The sequence below is a fragment of the Panulirus ornatus genome, chromosome 63 (genome assembly GCF_036320965.1).
Source record: "Panulirus ornatus isolate Po-2019 chromosome 63, ASM3632096v1, whole genome shotgun sequence".
NCBI classification, from domain to species: Eukaryota; Metazoa; Arthropoda; class Malacostraca; order Decapoda; family Palinuridae; genus Panulirus; species Panulirus ornatus.
Window position 1 is genome coordinate 989748 of NC_092286.1, and position 20589 is coordinate 1010336.

The window sequence follows — 20589 nt, forward strand, 5'->3', positions numbered from 1 at the left end:
CTTGTGTGATTTGGATTTACCTGCTAATGTGATTTTCCTGCATCCAGCAGTTTTTGTTTCTGATAGTGTGGCATTCAAAATTCCAACAACATCTACCTCAGAACCAGAAGTTGAATGGAAGAGAATCTCTCTGACCTTAGAAATGAAGCCGGAAATCTTACAATGTGCTGATGCTAGTGAGAGAGCATCAACGCTTAGGCATGCTTACAGCTTAAGCGAATCTTCAGTCTGCAACAGAAAGACGACTGTAGAGAAAATTTGGAGTACTTTGGTGCACTACTCCGTTGTCTATAAAGGTAACCACAAGGATTAGAAATTCACTAATGGAGACATGGAAAAAATTTTCTCATTATGCACAGGGCATGAGACAAAGAAGAAAAGTATTCTTAGTAACCTCCGACTCAGGTCGAAAGCTTGAAAGATTTATGAACATTTTTGTAAAGAAGATAATGTAGTTGAGCCAGAGCTGTTTCAAGCAGGTAAAGGATGGCTAGATGAGTTTATTCAATGTCAGAAGCAAATGATGTGAAGTTAAAGGGAGAATCCACCAATTCTATATGCATTTTTTCCTTTTGCAAGGTTTTTTTTGAACAGAACCCCCCTTACAAAGTGAGGGATGAGCAATCTGTGAATTATTTGATATATGAAGAATAAAACATGAATAAGTGGCATTTTTGTTATCAGAAATGGCTGATTTTCCATAGAATTTTAGATGACAGAAGTTTTACTGTATATGGCTGAAGAAATGTTTAGTAAGCTTTTCACAACATATGTTTTACTAAATCCAGACTGGATTATGCCTCTCATGTGTGGTCATGTCATCTAAAATCACAAGGTTTTGATTGAGAAGTTCCAGAGAAGAGCAACCAAGATGGAACTGGAATTAAAAGAGCTTATCTGTAATGAATGGTTGAAGGCTACACAGCTATCCAAAGTAGAGGAGGGAAGAGAGAAGGATAACCTGGTAACAACAATTAAATTTCTAAATCAATTGGATGATGTTGACAGTAAACATTTCTTTGAGGGGCAATACCAGAGTTACCAGAGACCATGATCAGAAGCTGAGAAAGAGGGTATTTAAGAAGGATGTAAAGAACTACTGGTTTAGTGTAAGGGTAGTGGATAGTTGGAAGGGTCAAAGGTGTAAGATGGTTTGATTGAGTATGTAATGAAAAGTTAAGATAGATGTATGGTCAGAAAAAGTGGTTAAGAGAACTGAAAGGGGTGTGCTAAAATGATTTGGACATATGGAGGAATGAGTGAGGAAAAGTTGACAGAGAGGACATATATGTCAGAACTGGAGGAAACAAGTAGAACAGGGAGACCAAATTGGAAACGGAAGGATGAAGTGAACAATTTTTTTGAGTGGTCAAGGTCTGATAATGCAGGAGGATGAAAGGAGTGCACAGGATAGAGTGATTTGTATTGATGTGATATTAAGGGTTTGATGTGCTGTCAGTGGACTGAACTGGGTCATTTGATGCAACTAGGGTAAATCATGGAAAGTTCTGTGGATCTTGATTGTGTATAGGGAGCTGTGGTTTTGCTGCATTACTTATGACAGCTAGAGAATGGATGTGTGCAGATGTGGCCTTTCTTCTGTTCTTGGTGCTATCTTGCAGATGCAGGAAATTGTGATCAATTATGTATACAGTTGTCTTTCCTTGATTTCTGGCATACCTAGTTGTAATAGTTTGTATTGTAGACCAGTCATCCAAAGTCTGTCAAAGGCTTACTTACTTTCTTTTTGTGTAACTGCAAGATGAAGAGACAATGATTTTTCATAGTAAAATGCTTTTTTTTCAATTCTGGCCATATGTTCATGTATTGTACATGGTATTGTTTTCATTGTATACTTAGATACTATTGCATTGTACAAAGTAAGTCAGACATTGGTCAGTTTCTGACCATTTTGATGAAAAGACTGCACAAATTGTTGCATGGTCAGTCTTACCATCCAATCATATCTTTAGCTTGTGTAACCAGGCTAGTCCTGCCACTAGGCCAGGCCCTCTGGAGGCTTCAGAAAGTCTTGTAAATTTATCATGTATAGAAGTGGATAAGAAATTACTAGTTCCCTAACATGATATGACTAAAAGCTCTCTACCCAGGACTGAATATGTGTGGACAAACAGACATTACAACCTCTGTTGACTTAGTTTGAGGACTGAAAATGAAACACTGCTGACTAGGTACTTTGTTGGATTTAAAGTTAACAATTATGGACTATCTACATGTAGATAAACAAATGGAGATAACAGCTTGAGCACTGGACATCACAATTTCCTGTATTGAAAGTGCAGCCTGTATTGCACATGCTTGTAAGTTTTGTTTTGCAAAATTCCTTATTTTTCCCTCAAAATTCCTTATTTTTTTTTTTTTTTTTGTTTGACAAGGTTGGCAGCTCTGCATATGTATATATATACACACATACATATACATATATATGTATACATACATATACATGTACATACACATACATTTCCATATATACACATGTGACTTTGCTGCCAGTGAGAGGGAGGGCTTAGGCAATAAAGTAATGGCTCCTCCCATAACCCCTGCAAATTTAAGGTACTTTTCTCTGACTACACCTTATTGTGTGACTCTGCCGTCAGTAAGAGGGAGGGCTCAGGTGGTTGTGTATTGGCCCCTTCCAGTACCCCAGCTAACTCGAGGAATATCCCATCCCTTACCCTTGTAGCAACTCATTAGGTAGTAGGTTGTTGACAGCAGCCACCCGGGATGGTATTACCATCCTGAGTGTGGAGCACTAAAGTGTTGCCCGAAACCATCTTACACTTTCCATGTTAGGACTGCAGGTCTTATTATCTGTCTCATCAAAATGGGGCTGCTGGGCTAGTCCTGCCATCTTCTCTTTACAAGCAGCATACATCTATTCAAACCTTGCTTTTTTTTTTTTTGCATATTCCAACATCAACACACCTGTTGCACCCTTCAAGGACCTTGAGTCCCCAAAATTTGATGCTATGTGACTTAAGGTCTGTCTCTCAGCTACCACATTTTTCATTTATTTTGCCTATTGCTTTTCTAATTCTACAAATTTTATATCTTTCTTCAGCTACTTAAACTCCCACCATGAGACTGTGGCATCATTTCATGTGCAAGCTAAGATCCTCTTCCTGGCAGATTTCAACGTTCACCATAGGGAATGGTTGAATTCCTCCCGTAGAGATGGATAAGGGATTGAAGCTTACATGTTCTTCATTCTCAGTGATTTAGAGCAAATTATCTCCCACCCTACCCATATTCATGACCACTGTGACCACTCTCTAAATATTCTGGGTCTGTTTTTCACCTCTAGTCCATCCAGCTGTAAGTACACAGAGTCATCCCCAATTGTTTCATCTGATCACACTCTCATGAATGTGTATTTTAATGGCACTCTCTCCTCAAGCTGCCCCTTCTAAATGAAAATACTGGCTCTGCAACAAAGCTGACTGGAATAACTTACATAACTTCTTTTATGACTTTCCTTGGGTAAAGTAATGTCTGTTATTTGTTGATGCTTCTGTCTCTGCCAGACACATAGCAGAGGCTATTCTTGTGGGAATGGAAGCATGTATCCCCTCTTCCTCCAAGATGACTTCATCTAAGCCATGGTTCATCTGTTCCCTTTCTGAGGCAATTCAGGGAAGGTTAGGCATATTGGGCTTAGAAAATTGCTCCTTCCCTAACTCCTATTTAGCTTTTGTCTGCTGGCAATCATTGCAAGCATGTTATCTGTAAGGCAAAGTGTTCTTTTATTCAAATGAAGTGCAATAACCTCTCCTTGTCATCCATCAATAGTTTTTTGGTCTTTAGCTGAGGGCATCTCAAACAACTTCTGTCATTCTATCTTTCCTTCACTTTTCTGTTCTGTGGTATAGCATTCTCTCCCAGTGATAAGCAACTCTCTTTGGTTCCTGTTTCTCCTCTAACTTCTCCATGGATGACTCTAGCATTCCTTCACTCCCTAATGCTCCTTTTGCTAATCCTATGCCCCTCCCCTTAATCTCTTTTTGAACTCTGAAAAGCCCTTCTTCCTCAGGACAAGCAAGGCTTATGGTCCTGATGGCATCCATCCCTGTGTACTGAAAGTGTGCTTCTGAACTTGCACCTGCGCTTGCTATTTTTGTTCTGTTTCTGTTTAAAAACCAAAGCTTTTCTTTCTTTTTGGGAGCATTCATTGATACATCCCATCCGTAAGAAGGGTGGCAGATTTAACCCCTCTGCCTGTTGTCCTATTGCTTTTTCACAACCATTTCCAAAGTCTTCAAATCCCCCCTTAACTCCCACATCCTTAGACACCTCGAAAATCAGTCCTTTCTCTGATCACCAGTATGCCTTTCATAAAGCAAGATCCACTGGCAATATTCTTTCCTATCTTATAAGTGTCTGATCATCATTCCTGAAAGATTTTAGAGTTATGTGTTGTTAACCTTGACATATTCAAAGCTTTTGACAGGGTGTGACATCAGGTTTTCACCTCTAAGATCCCCTTGTTTGGCCTCCCTCCCTCACTTTGCTCCTCCATTCTAGCTTCCTCTCTGGCCAATCTTATCTCTGTGGTTGTTAATGGATCAGTCTCCCCACTTTTCTCCATCAGCAATGGTGTCCCACAAGGTTCTGTCTTGTCCCCTATACTTTTCCCCCTTTTTTTTTTCAACAGTTTCCTCTACTCCACAGATAATTCAAATGTGCTCATTTGCTGATGATTCAGTACTGCATTCATCCACATCCTTCAGTTCTGCTTCTTCTCTCACTCAGTCTGCATCTTGTCTTGACACAGCTTCCTCAATAGACTTAGACTTGGACAGGACATCTCTGTGGGATAGACGAAATCTGGTTAAGTTTAATGCCTCCAAGACCCATTTCTACCTATCTCTTTATCAAAAACTCCTCGCAACTCCTGTCTCTCCTTTGATGGTTTTGTAATTCCAGCTCTTAATTCGATGAACATACTTGGTATTGCTTTAACATCCATTCTTTCTTGGAAACCTTACAGTGCAGGAATAGCTAAAATTGCCTCTGAGAAACTGGGTGTCCTGTTTAGATTTTGCAACTTCTCTTCTTCAGAACAGTTGCTCCATTATGCAAAGGACTGATTTATCCTTGTATAAAGTACTGCTCTCCAACCTGGGGAGGCTGTAGCTCTGCATCCTTACTTAGACAGAGTTGAGTCAGAAGTGTCCGACTTATAGACTGTCCCAGGCTAACTTCCAAACTTGGCCCTCTTGTCCTCCACTGCAATGCTGGTTCACTTTGGTTTTTACTCCTGAGAGTTTGCTGCTTGTGTGCCCTCACCACTAACTAGACCATGCAGTCCTTGGCAAGCTGCTGAACCACATAATGACTATGTAGCTGTCATCAACTCAAGAGTAGGTTACTTTGATAACTGTTTCTTTCCCAACATCTTGAAGCTTTAGAACTCTCTACCTTCTCATTTCTTTCCCTATAACTATGACCTGGCATATTTTAAAAAAATTCTTCATTTCTTTCAAAATTTGTTTATAATACTTTCCCTTGTCTTTTCTTTTTCCATTTCATAATTCTCACAGTTTTTCAATGAAGGCCTGGCCTTGATGTGGACTTTTGTTCATGACTAGAGCCTTCAACAACAACAACAAAAGCCTGTGAATGCCAGCAGCTTACAAAGATATAAAAGTTTCATTGAGTGGGGCCTCAAGTAAAGTTTTATTGAATGGGGCCTCAAGTATAAAACTCTCTCCCAGTAATATATGAACAGGTTATTATGGGGTAAGCCATCAAGTTGTTTGTAGGCTTGGCTGAGGATGGTAAGCTTTGCATTTGTTTCATTGTTTATTACACCTTAAGACTGGATTTGTGTGGTAGGAAATAATGTGTCTGTTCCTAGTGCAACCTTATGAAGGCTTTATAAGCAATTAGGGAAAAAAAGTAAAGTACAATGTACCACCCCATGGCAGGTTCACCAGCCTGTCAGTGAGGGCCATATCCCTGGACTTGGATAACTTTGGGTTAACTTGAATTGAGTTTACAGTTAGTTATAAAGGAAATTTTGTTGTCATAAGTTAAACATAAAATGATATTTATAGAGGAGCAAAATTTGTACAGTGTCTGCTCCTATTTTCATTGTTCAGGAAATGAAGACTCCATGTTTTTGATTTATTAACCATTAGTGTATTTGAGCATCTCTGCTGAGATTTCCTATGTAAGGTTATGTCAGTTAGATTGGTTAAGCTGGGATTTGTTCCATTCTTTAGAGATGTGGTATACTGGGTTTGATGTGCTGTCAATGGAATGAACCAGGGCATGTGAAACGTCTGGGGTAAACATGGAAAGGTCTGCGGGACCTGGATGTGGATAAGGAGCTGTGGTTTTGGTGCATTTCACGTGACAGCTAGAGACTGAGTGTGAACGAATGTGCCATGAATGAACATGGCCTTTTTTGTCCGTTTTCCTTGCACTACCTTCATGAAGCAGGGGGTAGTGATGCTGTTTCCTTTGGGGCGGGGTGGTGTCCGAAATGGATGAAGGCAGGCAAGTATGAATATGTACATGTGTATGTATGTATGTGTATGTATATGTTTATGTGTATGTGTTGATACGTATATGTATGTATATGTGCATGTATGGCCGTTTATGTTTATGTATGTGTATATGAGTGGATGGGCCGTTCTTCATCTGTTTTCTGGCGCTCCCTCGCTGACGCAGGAAATGGCTATCAAGAGTAATGATAATAATGAAAAAGAATTTCATTCTGCTTGAGCTTCTAAGTATTATCCACTCCTGTAAGGCATATGAAATTTTAGAACAGCATGGAACAGTAACTGGATATGAAACCTGTTTTACAATAAGGGACTTATTATTTTTAGGATATAACACATTGCCTTGTTACTTTTTTAAATAATAGAAATAAAGTGTTTCAAGGAAAGGAAACAATTACTGGTGTCTCTTAACTCTGCCTTTAGGTTGTTATGCTGCCAGGGAAAAGTTATCACTGGCAAGATTGTATCAGTGTCACTGGATGAAAACAAGTACAATTTCTTGCTTTCAAGAAGTCCATGATTTTCTTACATGTTTTTGGAGTACAGAGTGAAAGCTGCAGGAGCCCCATAAAAGGAGTGTTAGGGTTGCATGATTAAATGAAATAATTACCTAATACTTTTTTGCAGCTGGTGCCATATGATATACATAACCAGTTGTTCTTAGTACCAAAGTTTTATATTCATGGTGTTTCTCACCACTTGTATTTTTGAAGTCATTAAGTCATTTTGTGATTTGATTTTTGCTTGATATTTGGATTATCTCTTGTGTTGTTTATATTGTGCTATGAAACTGTACTTTAAGATTTAGGATGCAGTATGATGTAAAGCATCAAAAACACATTCGTGTTTCAGGGAAGGATGACATCATACTTGAAGTCGCCAGCCAGCTAATCCAAAGGCTGAATGGCAGCAAGCCAGAAAAGTGTGGAATGCAGCTAAATAATTCTATATTATGAACAGGTAGGTTGTTTGAAGGTGCTGCAGTATTCCTCATGGGAAATATTAAATGTATGAATGATTGGCAGACCAGGAATAACATCTTTACTATAAATAAGTTGATTGTGATTGATACTGAGGCTGTTCAGGAATCTTTAGAATTTCGGCTGGCAAACAGATTTTGAGTTATTTGCCTCTGGCTGGTTAATAATGAGAAATTAGAAATTAAATACCGTAGGTATGAAGTGCCTAGAGAATGATGCATGAGTCTTGACAGCAAAGTAACATTCAGACATTTACACTGTTGTAAGATTTTTGAAGCTCTTGTTTTAAACTGTGGATTATAATAAACATTAGAATGTTATTTTTTAAGTCATAGATTGTACACATGCCATATGATTGGGTCCTAGGTACTTTGATATGATGATTATGTATATTTTTTTTTTTTTTTTTTTTTTGCTTTGTCGCTGTCTCCCTCTTTTGCAAGGTAGCGCAAGGAAACAGACGAAAGAAATGGCCCAACCCACCCCCACACACATGTATATACATACGTCCACGTACGCAAATATACATACCTACACAGCTTTCCATGGTTTACCCCAGACGCTTCACATGACCTGATTCAATCCACTGACAGCACGTCAACCCCGGTATACCACATCGCTCCAATTCACTCTATTCCTTGCCCTCCTTTCATTCTCCTGCATGTTCAGGCCCCGATCACACAAAATCTTTTTCACTCCATCTTTCCACCTCCAATTTGGTCTCCCTCTTCTCCTCGTTCCCTCCACCTCCGACACATATATCCTCTTGGTCAATCTTTCCTCACTCATTCTCTCCATGTGCCCAAACCATTTCAAAACACCCTCTTCTGCTCTCTCAACCACGATTATGTATATATATGTGTATATTAGTGGATGGGTCAATCTTTGTCTGTTTCCTAGTGTTACCTCACTGACATGGGAAATGGCGATCAAGTATTATAGATAAATAAAATAGTAGTAGTTGAGTATTCCTGGGGAATTATATGTGAGGGTATTGATTGAGAGGGTAAAGGTATGTACAGAACATCAGATTGGGGAAGAGCAGTGTGGTTTCAGAAGTGGTAGAGGATGTGTGGATCGGGTGTTTGCTTTGAAGAATGTATGTGAGAAATACTTAGAGGAACAGATGGCTTTGTATGTAGCATTTATGGATCTGGAGAAGGCATATGGTAGAATTGATAGAGATGCTTTGTGGAAGGTATTAAGAGTATATGGTGGGGAGGTAAGTTGCTAGAAGCAGTGAAAAGTTTTTATCAAGGACTAAGGCATTTGTACGAGTAGGAAGAGAGGAAAGTGATTGGTTCCCAGTAAATGTCGGTTTGCGGCAGGGGTTTGTGGTGTCTCCTTGATTGTTTAACTTGTTTATGGATGGGTTTGTTAAGGAGGTGAATGCAAGAGTTTTGGAGAGAGGGGCAAGTGTGCAGTCTGTTGTGGATATGAGGTTTTGGGAAGTGAGTCAGTTGTTGTTTGCCGATGATACAGTGCTGGTGGCTGATTCAGGTGAGAAACTGCAGAAGTTGATGACTGAGTTTGGTAAAGTGTGTGAAAGAAGAAAGCTGAGAGTAAATGTGAATAAGAGCAAAGTTAATAGGTACACTTAGGTTTGAGGGACAAGTTAATTGGGAGGTAAGTTTGAATGGAGAAAAATTGGAGGAAGTGAAGTGTCTTAGATATCTGGGAGTGGATTTAGCAGTGGCTGGAACCATGGAAGCAGAAGTGAATCACAGGGTGGGGAGGGGGTGAAGGTTCTGGGAGCGTTGAAGAATATGAGGAAGGTGAGAGCATTATCTTGGAGAGCAAAAATGGGTATGTTTGTGAAGGAATAGTGGTTCCAACAATGTTATATGGTTGTGAGGCATGCGCTATAGATGGCGTTGTGCAGAGGAAGCTGGATGTGTTGAAAATGGAATTTTTGAGGACAATATGTGGTGTGAGGGGGTTTGATCGAGTAAGTAATGAAAGGGTAAGAGAGATGTGTGGGAATTAAAAGAGTGTGGTTGAGAGAGCAGAAGAGGGTTTGTTGAAATGGTTTGGGCACATGGAGAGAATGAGTGAGGAAAGGTTGACAAAGAGGATATATGTGTGAGAGGTGGAGGGAATGAGGAGAAGTGGGAGACCAAATTGGAGGTGAAGGGATGGAGTGAAAAAGATTTTGAGCGATTGTGGCCTGAATATACAGGAGGGTGAAAGGCATGCAAGGAATCTAGTGAATTGGAATGATGTGGTATACCGGGGTCAACTTGCTGTCAGTGGATTGGACCAGGGCATTTGAAGTGTCTGTGGTAAACCATGGAAAGTTTTGTGGGCCCTGGATGTTGAAAGGGAGCTTTGGTTTTGGTGCATTACACATGACAGCTAGAGACTGAGTGTGAATGAATGTGGCCTTTGTTGTCTTTTCCTAGTGCTACCTCACACACGAGCAGGGGAAGGGGGGTGCTTGTTTCATGTGTGGTGAGGTGGCAATGGGAATGGATGAAGGCAGCAAGTATGAATATGTACATGTGTTTTTATGTATATGTCTTACGTTGAAATCTATAGGTTATATATATTTTATTTTTATTTTTTATTATACTTTGTCGCTGTCTCCCGCGTTTGCGAGGTAGCGCAAGGAAACAGACGAAAGAAATGGCCCAACCCCCCCCATACACATGTATATACATACGTCCACACACGCAAATATACATACCTACACAGCTTTCCATGGTTTACCCCAGACGCTTCACATGCCTTGATTCAATCCACTGACAGCACGTCAACCCGGTATACCACATCGCTCCAATTCACTCTATTCCTTGCCCTCCTTTCACCCTCCTGCATGTTCAGGCCCCGATCACACAAAATCTTTTTCACTCCATCTTTCCACCTCCAATTTGGTCTCCCTCTTCTCCTCGTTCCCTCCACCTCCGACACATATATCCTCTTGGTCAATCTTTCCTCACTCATTCTCTCCATGTGCCCCAACCACTTCAAAACACACTCTTCTGCTCTCTCAACCACGCTCTTTTTATTTCCACACATCTCTCTTACCCTTACGTTACTCACTCGATCAAACCACCTCACACCACACATTGTCCTCAGACATCTCATTTCCAGCACATCCATCCTCCTGCGCACAACTCTATCCATAGCCCACGCCTCGCAACCATACAACATTGTTGGAACCACTATTCCTTCAAACATACCCATTTTTGCTTTCCAAGATAATGTTCTCGACTTCCACACATTCTTCAAGGCTCCCAGAATTTTCGCCCCCTCCCCCACCCTATGATCCACTTCCGCTTCCATGGTTCCATCCGCTGCCAGATCCACTCCCAGATATCTAAAACACTTCACTTCCTCCAGTTTTTCTCCATTCAAACTCACCTCCCAATTGACTTGACCCTCAACCCTACTGTACCTAATAACCTTGCTCTTATTCACATTTACTCTTAACTTTCTTCTTCCACACACTTTACCAAACTCAGTCACCAGCTTCTGCAGCTTCTCACATGAATCAGCCACCAGCGCTGTATCATCAGCGAACAACAACTGACTCACTTCCCAAGCTCTCTCATCCACAACAGACTTCATACTTGCCCCTCTTTCCAAAACTCTTGCATTTACCTCCCTAACAACCCCATCCATAAACAAATTAAACCACCATGGAGACATCACACACCCCTGCCGCAAACCTACATTCACTGAGAACCAATCACTTTCCTCTCTTCCTACACGTACACATGCCTTACATCCTCGATAAAAACTTTTCACTGCTTCTAACAACTTTCCTCCCACACCATATATTCTTAATACCTTCCACAGAGCATCTCTATCAACTCTATCATATGCCTTCTCCAGATCCATAAATGCTACATACAAATCCATTTGCTTTTCTAAGTATTTCTCACATACATATTTCAAAGCAAACACCTGATCCACACATCCTCTACCACTTCTGAAACCACACTGCTCTTCCCCAATCTGATTCTCTGTACATGCCTTCACCCTCTCAATCAATACCCTCCCATATAATTTACCAGGAATACTCAACAAACTTATACCTCTGTAATTTGAGCACTCACTCTTATCCCCTTTGCCTTTGTACAATGGCACTATGCACGCATTCCGCCAATCCTCAGGCACCTCACCATGAGTCATACATACATTAAATAACCTTACCAACCAGTCAACAATACAGTCACCCCCTTTTTTTAATAAATTCCACTGCAATACCATCCAAACCTGCTGCCTTGCCGGCTTTCATCTTCCGCAAAGCTTTTACTACCTCTTCTCTGTTTACCAAATCATTTTCCCTAACCCTCTCACTTTGCACACCACCTCGACCAAAACACCCTATATCTGCCACTCTATCATCAAACACATTCAACAAACCTTCAAAATACTCACTCCATCTCCTTCTCACATCACCACTACTTGTTATCACCTCCCCATTTGCGCCCTTCACTGAAGTTCCCATTTGCTCCCTTGTCTTACGCACTTTATTTACCTCCTTCCAGAACATCTTTTTATTTTCCCTAAAATTTAATGATAGTCTCTCACCCCAACTCTCATTTGCCCTTTTTTTCACCTCTTGCACCTTTCTCTTGACCTCCTGTCTCTTTCTTTTATACATCTCCCACTCAATTGCATTTTTTCCCTGCAAAAATCGTCCAAATGCCTCTCTCTTCTCTTTCACTAATACTCTTACTTCTTCATCCCACCACTCACTACCCTTTCTAATCAACCCACCTCCCACTCTTCTCATGCCACAAGTATCTTTTGCGCAATCCATCACTGATTCCCTAAATACATCCCATTCCTCCCCCACTCCCCTTACTTCCATTGTTCTCACCTTTTTCCATTCTGTACTCAGTCTCTCCTGGTACTTCCTCACACAGGTCTCCTTCCCAAGCTCACTTACTCTCACCACCCTCTTCACCCCAACATTCACTCTTCTTTTCTGAAAACCCATACAAATCTTCACCTTAGCCTCCACAAGATAATGATCAGACATCCCTCCAGTTGCACCTCTCAGCACATTAACATCCAAAAGTCTCTCTTTCGCACGCCTGTCAATTAACACGTAATCCAATAACGCTCTCTGGCCATCTCTCCTACTTACATAAGTATACTTATGTATATCTCGCTTTTTAAACCAGGTATTCCCAATCATCAGTCCTTTTTCAGCACATAAATCTACAAGCTCTTCACCATTTCCATTTACAACACTGAACACCCCATGTATACCAATTATTCCCTCAACTGCCACATTACTCACCTTTGCATTCAAATCACCCATCACTATAACCCAGTCTCGTGCATCAAAACCACTAACACACTCATTCAGCTGCTCCCAAAACACTTGCCTCTCATGATCTTTCTTCTCATGCCCAGGTGCATATGCACCGATAATCACCCACCTCTCTCCATCAACTTTTTATTTTACCCAAAATTAATCGAGAATTTACCTTTTTTCATTCCATCAATACCCCCCACAACTCCTGTTTCGGAGATTGCTACTCCCCCTTCCCCTTTCTCTTTTCCCCACTAACCCCTGACTTTACTCCCCAGACATTCCCAAACCACTCTTCCCCTTTTCCCTTTACTTCGTTTTTACTCAGAGCCAAAAAATCCAGGGTTTCCTTTTTCCCCCAAACATACACCTATCCTCCTTTTTTCACATCTTGGGTTTCATCCAAAAAACACATTTTTTCACCCCACCTGACCTTTTGAGGGGGATGACACTCCCCCGTGACCCTTCTTTGTTTTCCCATTTTAGAAAATTAATCAAGTGATTGGTTCCCAGTAAATGTCGGTTTGCGGCAGGGGTTTGTGGTGTCTCCTTGATTGTTTAACTTGTTTATGGATGGGTTTGTTAAGGAGGTGAATGCAAGAGTTTTGGAGAGAGGGGCAAGTGTGCAGTCTGTTGTGGATATGAGGTTTTGGGAAGTGAGTCAGTTGTTGTTTGCCGATGATACAGTGCTGGTGGCTGATTCAGGTGAGAAACTGCAGAAGTTGATGACTGAGTTTGGTAAAGTGTGTGAAAGAAGAAAGCTGAGAGTAAATGTGAATAAGAGCAAAGTTAATAGGTACACTTAGGTTTGAGGGACAAGTTAATTGGGAGGTAAGTTTGAATGGAGAAAAATTGGAGGAAGTGAAGTGTCTTAGATATCTGGGAGTGGATTTAGCAGTGGCTGGAACCATGGAAGCAGAAGTGAATCACAGGGTGGGGAGGGGGTGAAGGTTCTGGGAGCGTTGAAGAATATGAGGAAGGTGAGAGCATTATCTTGGAGAGCAAAAATGGGTATGTTTGTGAAGGAATAGTGGTTCCAACAATGTTATATGGTTGTGAGGCATGCGCTATAGATGGCGTTGTGCAGAGGAAGCTGGATGTGTTGAAAATGGAATTTTTGAGGACAATATGTGGTGTGAGGGGGTTTGATCGAGTAAGTAATGAAAGGGTAAGAGAGATGTGTGGGAATTAAAAGAGTGTGGTTGAGAGAGCAGAAGAGGGTTTGTTGAAATGGTTTGGGCACATGGAGAGAATGAGTGAGGAAAGGTTGACAAAGAGGATATATGTGTGAGAGGTGGAGGGAATGAGGAGAAGTGGGAGACCAAATTGGAGGTGAAGGGATGGAGTGAAAAAGATTTTGAGCGATTGTGGCCTGAATATACAGGAGGGTGAAAGGCATGCAAGGAATCTAGTGAATTGGAATGATGTGGTATACCGGGGTCAACTTGCTGTCAGTGGATTGGACCAGGGCATTTGAAGTGTCTGTGGTAAACCATGGAAAGTTTTGTGGGCCCTGGATGTTGAAAGGGAGCTTTGGTTTTGGTGCATTACACATGACAGCTAGAGACTGAGTGTGAATGAATGTGGCCTTTGTTGTCTTTTCCTAGTGCTACCTCACACACGAGCAGGGGAAGGGGGGTGCTTGTTTCATGTGTGGTGAGGTGGCAATGGGAATGGATGAAGGCAGCAAGTATGAATATGTACATGTGTTTTTATGTATATGTCTATGTATGTATACGTTGAAATCTATAGGTTATATATATTTTATTTTTATTTTTTATTATACTTTGTCGCTGTCTCCCGCGTTTGCGAGGTAGCGCAAGGAAACAGACGAAAGAAATGGCCCAACCCCCCCCCATACACATGTATATACATACGTCCACACACGCAAATATACATACCTACACAGCTTTCCATGGTTTACCCCAGACGCTTCACATGCCTTGATTCAATCCACTGACAGCACGTCAACCCGGTATACCACATCGCTCCAATTCACTCTATTCCTTGCCCTCCTTTCACCCTCCTGCATGTTCAGGCCCCGATCACACAAAATCTTTTTCACTCCATCTTTCCACCTCCAATTTGGTCTCCCTCTTCTCCTCGTTCCCTCCACCTCCGACACATATATCCTCTTGGTCAATCTTTCCTCACTCATTCTCTCCATGTGCCCCAACCACTTCAAAACACACTCTTCTGCTCTCTCAACCACGCTCTTTTTATTTCCACACATCTCTCTTACCCTTACGTTACTCACTCGATCAAACCACCTCACACCACACATTGTCCTCAGACATCTCATTTCCAGCACATCCATCCTCCTGCGCACAACTCTATCCATAGCCCACGCCTCGCAACCATACAACATTGTTGGAACCACTATTCCTTCAAACATACCCATTTTTGCTTTCCAAGATAATGTTCTCGACTTCCACACATTCTTCAAGGCTCCCAGAATTTTCGCCCCCTCCCCCACCCTATGATCCACTTCCGCTTCCATGGTTCCATCCGCTGCCAGATCCACTCCCAGATATCTAAAACACTTCACTTCCTCCAGTTTTTCTCCATTCAAACTCACCTCCCAATTGACTTGACCCTCAACCCTACTGTACCTAATAACCTTGCTCTTATTCACATTTACTCTTAACTTTCTTCTTCCACACACTTTACCAAACTCAGTCACCAGCTTCTGCAGCTTCTCACATGAATCAGCCACCAGCGCTGTATCATCAGCGAACAACAACTGACTCACTTCCCAAGCTCTCTCATCCACAACAGACTTCATACTTGCCCCTCTTTCCAAAACTCTTGCATTTACCTCCCTAACAACCCCATCCATAAACAAATTAAACCACCATGGAGACATCACACACCCCTGCCGCAAACCTACATTCACTGAGAACCAATCACTTTCCTCTCTTCCTACACGTACACATGCCTTACATCCTCGATAAAAACTTTTCACTGCTTCTAACAACTTTCCTCCCACACCATATATTCTTAATACCTTCCACAGAGCATCTCTATCAACTCTATCATATGCCTTCTCCAGATCCATAAATGCTACATACAAATCCATTTGCTTTTCTAAGTATTTCTCACATACATATTTCAAAGCAAACACCTGATCCACACATCCTCTACCACTTCTGAAACCACACTGCTCTTCCCCAATCTGATTCTCTGTACATGCCTTCACCCTCTCAATCAATACCCTCCCATATAATTTACCAGGAATACTCAACAAACTTATACCTCTGTAATTTGAGCACTCACTCTTATCCCCTTTGCCTTTGTACAATGGCACTATGCACGCATTCCGCCAATCCTCAGGCACTTCACCATGAGTCATACATACATTAAATAACCTTACCAACCAGTCAACAATACAGTCACCCCCTTTTTTTAATAAATTCCACTGCAATACCATCCAAACCTGCTGCCTTGCCGGCTTTCATCTTCCGCAAAGCTTTTACTACCTCTTCTCTGTTTACCAAATCATTTTCCCTAACCCTCTCACTTTGCACACCACCTCGACCAAAACACCCTATATCTGCCACTCTATCATCAAACACATTCAACAAACCTTCAAAATACTCACTCCATCTCCTTCTCACATCACCACTACTTGTTATCACCTCCCCATTTGCGCCCTTCACTGAAGTTCCCATTTGCTCCCTTGTCTTACGCACTTTATTTACCTCCTTCCAGAACATCTTTTTATTTTCCCTAAAATTTAATGATAGTCTCTCACCCCAACTCTCATTTGCCCTTTTTTTCACCTCTTGCACCTTTCTCTTGACCTCCTGTCTCTTTCTTTTATACATCTCCCACTCAATTGCATTTTTTCCCTGCAAAAATCGTCCAAATGCCTCTCTCTTCTCTTTCACTAATACTCTTACTTCTTCATCCCACCACTCACTACCCTTTCTAATCAACCCACCTCCCACTCTTCTCATGCCACAAGTATCTTTTGCGCAATCCATCACTGATTCCCTAAATACATCCCATTCCTCCCCCACTCCCCTTACTTCCATTGTTCTCACCTTTTTCCATTCTGTACTCAGTCTCTCCTGGTACTTCCTCACACAGGTCTCCTTCCCAAGCTCACTTACTCTCACCACCCTCTTCACCCCAACATTCACTCTTCTTTTCTGAAAACCCATACAAATCTTCACCTTAGCCTCCACAAGATAATGATCAGACATCCCTCCAGTTGCACCTCTCAGCACATTAACATCCAAAAGTCTCTCTTTCGCACGCCTGTCAATTAACACGTAATCCAATAACGCTCTCTGGCCATCTCTCCTACTTACATAAGTATACTTATGTATATCTCGCTTTTTAAACCAGGTATTCCCAATCATCAGTCCTTTTTCAGCACATAAATCTACAAGCTCTTCACCATTTCCATTTACAACACTGAACACCCCATGTATACCAATTATTCCCTCAACTGCCACATTACTCACCTTTGCATTCAAATCACCCATCACTATAACCCAGTCTCGTGCATCAAAACCACTAACACACTCATTCAGCTGCTCCCAAAACACTTGCCTCTCATGATCTTTCTTCTCATGCCCAGGTGCATATGCACCGATAATCACCCACCTCTCTCCATCAACTTTCAGTTTTACCCATATTAATCGAGAATTTACTTTCTTACATTCTATCACATACTCCCACAACTCCTGTTTCAGGAGTATTGCTACTCCTTCCCTTGCTCTTGTCCTCTCACTAACCCCTGACTTTACTCCCCAGACATTCCCAAACCACTCTTCCCCTTTACCCTTGAGCTTCGTTTCACTCAGAGCCAAAACATCCAGGTTCCTTTCCTCAAACATACTACCTATCTCTCCTTTTTTCACATCTTGGTTACATCCACACACATTTAGGCACCCCACTCTGAGCCTTCGAGGAGGATGAGCACTCCCCGCGTGACTCCTTCTTCTGTTTCCCATTTTAGAAAGTTAATACAAGGAGGGGAGGATTTCTGGCCCCCCGCTCCTGTCCCCTCTAGTCGCTTTCTACGACATGCGAGGAATACGTGGGAAGTATTCTTTCACCCCTATCCCCAGGGATAATATACATATATACATACATATACACATACACACACATACACATACATACGCACATATACACACACACACACATACATATATATACATATGAAAAATGCAAGAAACAATTTAGAAAACTGAAACTTCTAGCTTGAAATGAATGAAAAAATGAATGTCACATAATGGTTCAACCTCTGGCTATGGAAAAAGGAAATGTATAATTTATTTACACAAACGTCAATAACAGCTCTCATCAATATATATAGGTATATATATATTATCCCTGGGGATAGGGGAGAAAGAATACTTCCCACGTATTCCCTGCGTGTCGTAGAAGGCGACTAAAAGGGGAGGGAGCGGGGGACTGGAAATCCTCCCCTCTCACTTTTTTTTTTAAATTTCCAAAAGAGAAGGGGAACAGAGAAGGGGCCCAAGTGAGGATATTCCCTCAAGGGCCCAGTCCTCTGTTCTCAACGCTACCTCGCTAATGTGGGAAATGGTGAATAGTATGAAAGAAAGATATATATATATATATATATATATATATATATATATATATATATATATATATATATATCTTTTTCTTTCATACTATTCGCCATTTCCCGCGATAGCGAGGTAGCGTTAAGAACATATATATATATAAAGTGATTGGTTCTCAGTGAATGTAGGTTTGCGGCAGGGGTGTGTGATGTCTCCATGGTTGTTTAATTTGTTTATGGATGGGGTTGTTAGGGAGGTAAATGCAAGAGTCCTGGAAAGAGGGGCAAGTATGAAGTCTGTTGGGGATGAGAGAGCTTGGGAAGTGAGTCAGTTGTTGTTCGCTGATGATACAGCGCTGGTGGCTGATTCATGTGAGAAACTGCAGAAGCTGGTGACTGAGTTTGGTAAAGTGTGTGGAAGAAGAAAGTTAAGAGTAAATGTGAATAAGAGCAAGGTTATTAGGTACAGTAGGGGTGAGGGTCAAGTCAATTGGGAGGTGAGTTTGAATGGAGAAAAACTGGAGGAAGTGAAGTGTTTTAGATATCTGGGAGTGGATCTGTCAGCGGATGGAACCATGGAAGCGGAAGTGGATCATAGGGTGGGGGAGGGGGCGAAAATTTTGGGAGCCTTGAAAAATGTGTGGAAGTCGAGAACATTATCTCGGAAAGCAAAAATGGGTATGTTTGAAGGAATAGTGGTTCCAACAATGTTGTATGGTTGCGAGGCGTGGGCTATGGATAGAGATGTGCGCAGGAGGATGGATGTGCTGGAAATGAGATGTTTGAGGACAATGTGTGGTGTGAGGTGGTTTGAGCGAGTGAGTAACGTAAGGGTAAGAGAGATGTGTGGAAATAAAAAGAGCGTGGTTGAGAGAGCAGAAGAGGGTGTTTTGAAATGGTTTGGGCACATGGAGAGAATGAGTGAGGAAAGATTGACCAAGAGGATATATGTGTCGGAGGTGGAGGGAACGAGGAGAAGAGGGAGACCAAATTGGAGGTGGAAAGATGGAGTGAAAAAGATTTTGTGTGATCGGGGCCTGAACATGCAGGAGGGTGAAAGGAGGGCAAGGAATAGAGTGAATTGGAGCGATGTGGTATACAGGGGTTGACGTGCTGTCAGTGGATTGAATCAAGGCATGTGAAGCGTCTGGGGTAAACCATGGAAAGCTGTGTAGGTATGTATATTTGCGTGTGTGGACGTATGTACATGTGTATGGGGGGGGGTTGGGCCATTTCTTTCGTCTGTTTCCTTGCGCTACCTCGCAAACGCGGGAGACAGCGACAAAGTATAAAAAAAAAAAAAAAAAAAAAAAAAAAAAAATATATATATATATATATATATATATATATGTATTGAGCCAGTCCTGACTTGGCCACATTTTCATGTAACCTGGTTCATTCATACTCTCCCAGGTTCAGGACATTCATGTTTTCTCTCCACATAGCAACCTTGAGTCTAATCAGTTGGCATAATGTTGCACGGTGATAAACAATTGCTCTCTTAGCTCGTGTTTCTAGATCCCTTATGTAACATCTGTGTTTGTGGCCGTGCATCTCAACTTCTAAAGATAGAGCAAAGATGGAACCAAAAAATTAGAGTCCGAGTTACACTTTTCATGATGAATGGGAAGAGAACTACATTTTACAAGTTTGAGATGAGTGTGTGTGTGTGTGTGTGTGTATAATTTATACTGATGTTACTGTCAGCAAGAAAAGCAGTGTAGAGCATCATTTTGGAATAATTCATAAAAATTACTTTACTGTACTAGTTATCTTACTGATAGTGCTTAAGAAGTGTGAATCAGTTGGAAAATGAGTTGATTGCTTAAGAAGACATCTAGAAAATGATTTCTAAAGAATGAGCATCAACAATTGCATCAGATAGAGTTGTGCATATCCTTGCAAAAAGGAAAAACATTCAAAGATGGTGAAATGGTGAAAAAGTGTATGGTCCATGTTTCAGAAGTTTAGAATTAAACAAATTATATGTTCCATAAAATCTGTACCACTATCTGGAAATAGGTCACTCACAAGACAGAAATGTCAAATAAAAGGTTAGTGCAGTAAGGAAATTGTATGAATGAAAGTGTATTTTAGCTTTAAAGACATTAAAAAATCAGTGGACTCGTACTTATTTATATTCGTAAGTATGGCCCTTAACCTTCATAAGGTTGGGGATCACTTGAAAGAAGTGGAGATATATACTTTCTCATGATTTTGGCATGCTTTTTCTGGTGATTTTTAAAGTCTTTAAGGTGA

At 41.2% G+C, this 20589-nt stretch overlaps 1 protein-coding gene across 2 annotated transcripts in view; it reads left to right on the forward strand.

The window, feature by feature from the left end:
• Pli (E3 ubiquitin-protein ligase pellino) overlaps positions 1–20589 on the forward strand; it is a 198518-nt gene that overhangs the window by 15865 nt on the left and 162064 nt on the right. For both annotated transcript variants that reach the window (XM_071656594.1, XM_071656595.1), the window contains exon 2: positions 7383–7490. In XM_071656594.1, coding sequence (XP_071512695.1) covers positions 7483–7490 — 8 coding nt within the window. In that variant the 5' untranslated portion in view covers positions 7383–7482. The remainder of the gene's footprint in view (positions 1–7382; positions 7491–20589) is intronic.